Source organism: Apium graveolens, chromosome 4 (genome assembly GCF_009905375.1).
Source record: "Apium graveolens cultivar Ventura chromosome 4, ASM990537v1, whole genome shotgun sequence".
In the NCBI taxonomy this organism is placed as follows: Eukaryota; Viridiplantae; Streptophyta; class Magnoliopsida; order Apiales; family Apiaceae; genus Apium; species Apium graveolens.
This window is the reverse complement of record NC_133650.1, coordinates 301,481,873-301,489,561: the sequence shown is the minus strand read 5'-3', so window position 1 is coordinate 301,489,561 and position 7,689 is coordinate 301,481,873. Positions and strand designations below refer to the sequence as shown.

General features: G+C 39.4%; 1 protein-coding gene across 1 annotated transcript; it reads right to left on the bottom strand.

Moving 5' to 3' along the window:
- Nucleotides 1–1,196: 1,196 nt before the first annotated feature.
- LOC141719951 (uncharacterized) lies at nucleotides 1,197–7,364 on the bottom strand. The gene is made up of 6 exons (XM_074522309.1): nucleotides 7,278–7,364; nucleotides 6,971–7,072; nucleotides 6,847–6,888; nucleotides 1,742–1,886; nucleotides 1,541–1,645; nucleotides 1,197–1,418 (listed from the first exon to the last, which is right to left on the bottom strand). The coding sequence occupies exons 1-6, from the start codon at nucleotides 7,362–7,364 to the stop codon at nucleotides 1,333–1,335; spliced, it is 567 nt and encodes a 188-aa protein (XP_074378410.1). The 3' UTR covers nucleotides 1,197–1,332.
- Nucleotides 7,365–7,689: the final 325 nt, after the last annotated feature.

The window sequence follows — 7,689 nt, the reverse complement described above, 5'->3', positions numbered from 1 at the left end:
CATACTGAGCATCAGAGAAAGTGCTAGTGCATGATTCAGCACCAGAAATATCAGTACTATCGATGACTGTAGTCCTAGAAGAACTTTGAGATGTCACCTGAGCAGCTTTCTTTGGCCTCAACTTTGGTTTAGGTTTACCACACAGGTGGTGCCAATCTGGATATTCATGTAGAAAGAAGCGCTTCTCTTGACTATGCCCCGGATTGTGATAGTAATCACAATATTCAGCAGCTTCTGAGGGCTTTTTGATAGAGAAATGACCAAATTGCTTTAATTTTCCAGCAGATTTCACATTCATTGCCACTAAATAAACAGTTGAGACAATAAGAGAAGTACGATGGATTTCTTGCAGTAACAGGGAATAAGCTTGACTAAGAGTGGGAAATAGATTCATCATTAGCATTTGACCACGGATACTAGTGAAAACATCACTGAGTCCCATTAAGAACTGACTAAGACTATTCGAATGCATTTGTAGTGCTTCTTGCAATGGACCCATCTACAAACCTCGACTTCCTCTTTGCTTACAACTATATTTCAAATGACCTTTTCCAAGTCCTATAATCACTAGCCCCCTGCAGTTTAGTCACACTCACAGATAATGGGCCATCGGATGGGTGAGTGAATAAAGGATTCTGAAGATCTGTAGCAGAAACCCTACTAGTAGCAATTAAAGAAACTCTGAAAAATAAGTGTATAGACTAGACATGTTACACACTCAAGAATGACAGAGAATAGAGTAACAGGCTATAAGATATATTAGATCTTTTTATATTCAACCTCTTCACTGTTTATTATTATCTGTTGCTAGCTCTGATACCATAAAAACTTTTATGGAGATTAGCAACAAACACTACAGCAAGAAAAGTAAAGAGAGAATGTGAGGAAGTTCAAATGCATTCACTCAATTGCATAATACTCACCCTGTTGTGGTCATCTACACTACATGTCCTTATATCAGAATACTACAAAAGTTAACACTACTAACGTACTACTGAAAATAAAATACTACAATATCCTCACACCATAACAAACTAGAATGCCAGCAAATACAGCAATGGTCCCAAGACTCCATCTGCATTCATTGGCTTTATTTGACTCAGCACAACAGCTCACATTCCACGTTAGCTAAACACAAAACATGACTGGTCTATTGGCACTAGAATAAATTCATTAAATAGTTTTGTCTTCTTCAATTAAGTTGTTATCGTAATTCGATTGAAAATTGGGATTCACATCACTTATTTAGTTATTTCATAATAGCAATAACACAGTTTTCTTACATACAAGTAGTACATGTAAGTAACATTTCCTGATCAGTTATTGATTTAGCTACAGAAGTGACCGGAGTCCATGGGCTGAAACCGTGGCTTGAATCTTATTGACAAAACTTATCATCACCTTCAAACCTTCTTCATCTGAAGGCAAAAAGACAATCTTTTAATACTCTCAAATATTTGTTGAAAAACAAATTCATAAAGTAGAGCAAGATCAATGAAAGGACAGTCATTTGTCACGAGGATAGATATAAACCTCTTACCTAATTTAGGTACCTCGTGACCCCCTGAGTGAAAAATTACAAAAGGATCAACAAACGACCCCAAAAGTTCAATTGCTGGTAACTTTGCAAATGAGTCATTCTCTCCTGTGTACATTTCAGAGAACGAATAGCTAAGTTATTTTTTGGTGTACATGTAAGATGGTTGTTTGTAAACATTTAAGACTGAGAAGAATAGAGTACCAAAGCAGTGGAGTGAGGGAATCTCAGTCAGAGTGGTGAATGCATTTTTGGCTAGCGTGGGAGCTGGAACCTTGGAGCCTCCTAACTTACCTCCAGATATCACCACGACAAATTTTATCGCTTCAACTTTAGTTAGAGCCATACCCTAACATGCAAAATATTAATGACTTTCATCACACAAATGTGATAGATCGAGAAACAAGAGGTGAAGGTGTCGAGTCTCACTAGAAAAACTTTGCATATAAGTTCATTGTTGGAATATTAATTTAATCTAAATATGATTAATTTTGTTTTAATAATAAATCAGCTGTGTATACGTGCAGTTAGAATAGGTCTTAGTAGTTGAGTCTATCTAGGAGAGTAATGGAGATCAAGTATTTAGTTCCTGGTTTATAGTTGCTAGTTTCTCTTGTTTTAAACATTCAGCATCTATTCATTTTAGTCATCTCTTCAATTATTATCCATTCAGAAATATTAGTCAAGCACGTTTGCTTATTGTGAGTCTATATTACTATATCTACACTTATATTTGGTATCAGAGCTTGATACATACAATCTGTCTGTACACTCATGGAAACTAACAAGGGAAAGGAGGGCTCATTTGGTTTAAGTTTTCCGATGCTCAACAAAACGAACTACACAGCATGGTCACTAAAAATGAAGGTTTTCATGCAAGCCCACGGCATGTGGGATGCTATAGAACCTAAAGAAGCTACAGCAGTTGTCGAGGATAAGGTAGATAAACGTGCAATGGCCATAATCTACCAGGGAATTGCTGAGGACCTGTTGTTGTCAATTGCAGACAAGAAAACCTCAAAGGAGGCGTGGGATGCCATCAAGACAGTACATCTGGGTGCAGATAAAGTAAAAAAAGCGAAGGTTCAGACTCTTAAATCAGAGTTTGAAGCCCTCACTATGAAGGACACTGAGCAACTTGACGATTTCTGCATGAGGCTGAACGGCTTAGTAGCCAATATACGTACGTTGGGAGAGGAGATTGAAGAAGAATACGTGGTCAAGAAAATTCTGCGAGCTGTACCCACCAGATTCTTACAGATAGCTTCAGCTATTGAGCAGTTCGGGAACCTGGAGCAAATGTTTGTTGAGGAGACAGTGGGCTCTCTTAAGGCCCATGAAGAAAGAGTACGTGGGAAAAATGAGAGCAGTGATCAACAGCTACTTCTCACCGAAGAAGAATGGGTGAAAAGGGAGAATAAGGAAGGCCAACTATTACTCACTCGGGATGAGTGGGTGAAGCGAGCGAACAGAGGTAGCTCACGGGGAAGAGATGTAACAAAGGGAAGAGACTTCTCTAGAGGTGGTCGTGACAGAAACAACATACGCTGTTTTAATTGCAGTGCTTACGGACACTATGCTGCGGAGTGTCGTAAACCCAGGAGAGAAAAGGAGCAAACACATGAGGCAAATTTGGCCTATGTAAATGATGATGAACCCACTCTTTTGCTGGCAGAATGTCATGGTGTCAAGGATGAGATGATTTTGCTCCATGAAGGGGAGTAAGTCCAAAATTGAACAAAGCTGGATTCGAAGGACAAAGGGACACAAGTGTGTGGTATCTCGATAATGGGGCTAGTAACCACATGACCGGTTACCGTCACAAGTTCACTAAACTGGATGAAGGAGCGAGAGGTAGAGTCAAGTTTGGAGATGGATCCACAGTTGAAATACATGGGAAAGGATCAATCAATCTTACAACTCAGGATGGCAAGGAATGTACTCTCAAAGAGGTATACTTTATTCCAAGTCTATGCAATAATATAATTTCATTGGGCCAATTGTCTGAAGGTGGTAGTAAAGTGATTATTAAGGGAGATTTTTTGTGGATTTATAATGAGAAAAATACCATGATAATGAAAGTGAAGCGTGCATCAAATAGATTATACAAGGTTTTAACAAAGGATACTAGTGGAATGTGTTTGTTAACAAAAGCAGATGATTTGACCTTGCTTTGGCATGCATGGCTTGGTCATGTGAATTTTAACTCTATGAACCTGATGTCCAAGAATCGAATGGTACATGGTTTGCCCACTTTTACACACCCAAAGGAAGTGTGTAAGGGATGCTTGATGTCTAAACAGGCGCGATGCCCGTTTCCCACACAGTCTGTCTTTAGTGCCAAGGAACGGCTGGAACTCATCCATGGAGACATCTGTGGCCCTATCTCTCCACCAACACCAGCTGGTAACAAGTATTTTCTATTGTTTGTTGACGATTTTAGTCGTGCAATGTGGGTTTATATGCTCAGGACAAAGGATGAAGCACTGACATATTTTAAGACATTTAAAGTATTGGTGGAAAAGGAATCAAACCAGACTATTAAAGTTCTTCGCACTGATAGAGGAGGAGAATTCTGCTCGAAGGCCTTTGCAAGTTTTTGTAACGATATGGGTATTGCTCGCCACTTTACAGCTCCATACACTCCACAACAGAACGGAGTTGTGGAGTGACGCAACAGAACTGTGGTTGCCATGGGGAGGAGTCTACTGAAAGAAAGAAACATGCCTATGTATATGTGGGGAGAAGCAATAAGGCACGCCGTTTATTTGTTAAACCGAGTGCCAACTCGAGCAGTTGAAGGTGCAACGCCTTATGAGTCATGGTCAAAGAAAAAGCCACAGGTGGAATATCTCAAGGTCTTTGGCTGCATTGCTTATATGAAAGTACCAAGTGTGCATACAACTAAATTGGATGACAGAAGTGTTCGTGTTGTTCATCTTGGACGAGAAGCAGGTACAAAGGCTTACCGTTTGTTAAATCCCGACACTGGGCGTGTGCACATTAGCCGGGACGTCGTGTTCGATGAAGCAAAGGGATGGAATTGGAATAATGCAACTAAAGATGATACACAGGTGTCGACATCGTTCACTGTGGCAGGGGTATTCGGTGAAGAAACTCAGGACGAAGAAATATCGAGTGATCAAGGCACTCCTCGAGTGCAAAATATGGGAGATGAAAACTGGTCAAACAATCATTCTTCTGAATCAGGTGAAGCAGAGTCACCTCAGTCACATACCTCACAGACTCCTCAGTCTCGTTACAGCACCACAGAAACTCTAAATGAAGATGCCTATGATGGTAGTGAGTCACCTCATCGTTACGGGCTACTTCAGGACATATACAACGAAACTGAGCAGCAGGAACTGGATGATGACTTAGCTGACGAGTTGTTGTTAGCTGGGATTGATGAACCAGTACATTTCGCAGAAGCAATAAAAGAAAGTTGCTGGAGACAGGCCATGGACTGTGAAATTGAAGCTATAGAGAGAAATAGAACCTGGGAATTGACAAACTTGCCACCTGGTCATAAGTCGATTGCTTTGAAGTGGGTTTACAAAGTAAAAAAGGACACCGATGGGAAGATTTTGAAGCATAAGGCAAGACTCGTCGCCAAGGGATATGTACAGAAATGTGGTATTGATTTCGAACAAGCTTTTGCCCCAGTAACAAGGATGGAAACAGTACGACTACTTCTAGCATTGGCTGCCCAAAATTCTTGGGAAGTTCATCATTTGGACATTAAATCAGCGTTCTTAAATGGTCAACTATATGAGGAGGTATATGTCCAGCAACCAGAAGGTTATGAGAAGCAAGGGGAAGAGCAAAAGGTCTACAGGTTGTTTAAAGCACTGTACGGGCTTCGACAAGCTCCTCGAGCTTGGTACAATCAACTGAATAAGTGTCTGGAAAAACTTGGGTTTATCAAATGCCCGTTGGAACATGCTGTGTATACTAAAAAGGAGGATGATGAAACTTTGATTATAGATGTATATGTAGACGACTTGATCATCACGGGCACGAATGTAACCAACATTGTTCAGTTCAAGGCACAGATGAGTAAAGAATTCGAGATGTCAGATCTTGGACAACTGAGTTATTATCTTGGTATTGAAGTAAACCAAGGAGCAGGGCATATCGAGTTAAAACAGACGGCGTACGCTAGAAAAGTGTTGGAGAAGGCTGGCTTAACAGAGTGCAACTCAGCCAAGTACCCGATGGAACCAAAGATTCAACTACACAAGGATGAGAAAGGTGAAGCTGTAAATTCTACGGATTTTAAGAGTATGGTGGGTGGTTTGAGGTACTTGGTGCATACGCGCCCTGACATTGCGTATGCAGTAGGCTTGGTGAGTAGATTCATGGAGAGACCTACTGTGTTGCATCTGAACGCTGTAAAAAGAATTATGAGGTACGTGAAAGGGACGTTAAACTATGGACTGTGTATGCTCGAGGTCGTGGTGACTATATGCTTTCTGGCTTCTCTGAAAGTGATCTTGCAGGCGACATTGTGGACAGGAAATCAACAGGAGGTATGGCTTTTTATCTTGATGAATCATTGATCACATGGGTATCTCAAAAACAACGATGTGTGGCGTTGTCATCATGTGAAGCTGAGTTTATGGCAGCCACGGCTGCGGCCTGTCAAGGGATTTGGTTACACAGTTTGTTAAGTCAGATTATGAACATCAAAGCTGGACCAGTTGTGCTTTACATTGATAATAGGTCTGCTATAGACCTTGCTAAAAATTCAGTGTTCCACGGACGTAGTAAACACATAGATGTGCGCTACCACTTCATCCGAGAATGTGTAGAGAAAGGTTCCATAGTTATCAGACATGTGAACATAGAGGCACAGCGAGCAGATATTCTTACAAAGCCCATGTCAATTGTTAAGTTTGAAAGGATGCGCCAGCTGCTGGGAGTCAAGGACCTTAATCAATTTTAGATTAAGGGGGAGTTTGTTGGAATATTAATTTAATCTAAATATGATTAATTCTGTTTTAATAATAAATCAGCTGTGTATACGTGGTTGTATGCAGTTAGAATAGGTCTTAGTAGTTGAGTCTATCTAGGAGAGTAATGGAGATAAATCAGGTATTTAGTTCCTGGTTTATAGTTGTTAGTTTCTCTTGTTTTAAACATTCAGCATGTATTCATTTTAGTCATCTCTTCAATTATTATCCATTCAGAAATATTAGTCAAGCATGTTTGCTTATTGTGAGCCTATATTACTATATCTACACTTATATTCATGTCATTGGTCATACCCAATAGAGAAAATAAAATATAAGTCCTAATCCATTTACCTGGGCTTGTAGTATTGGTAAAGCAGCTGCTACATAAGCTCCCTGTCCAAGTAAGTTCAAAATGAGTTGTATCATATAACAGACAGAGACGATTTTAGAAAAAGAGTTAGCATATATAGTTTACCTGGGAGAAGCCTAGAACCCCATCAAATGGTCCAAACTTTACCATGGTTTCCTCAATGAGTGCCATAGACTCATTTAACGTCCTATCGTATTCGACTGGATCCTAATATTTGTGGGTGCAAAATTTATATCAGCACTACAACAAATGAGGCAAAGGAAGTGAAAAAAAATTGTTATGATCATTAATGATTGTGTACCTCACGAGAAGAGTTAAACCACGAAAAAGCTGGGAATGGTTTATTGTGTTTTGGAAAAGGAGCATCTATGAATACAAAATCCATGGTTTGGAGTACATTTTAAGGCCATACTTGAAGGCGCTTCTTAAGATATGCACCACTGCATCCATACCCATGAAGGAACAGAACTTTCAGTTTCTTCTCAGCCTTTTCTTCCATATTTTCCTTTCCAAATGATCAGAATAAGTAGATATATAGGTGCCACATTTTTTAAATGCACACATGTTATTTGATTTTAACATTTTTAACAGCCTATTGTCTATATTAGAAAAAATTTCGCCATTGGTTCAATTGCGGCAGAAAAATTTCGTTATTTTTGCTCAAGTCTAAAGCTCAAATTTTAGTCACAATTACCAATTTCATCACAAATATAAATTTTGTCATAAGTTTAAATTTCTTCACAAATCATCAAACTGGACCCACAATTTGGACCAGCATGTTAACTAGTTCAAAAAGATTGAAATAAACTAAAAAAATCAAATAA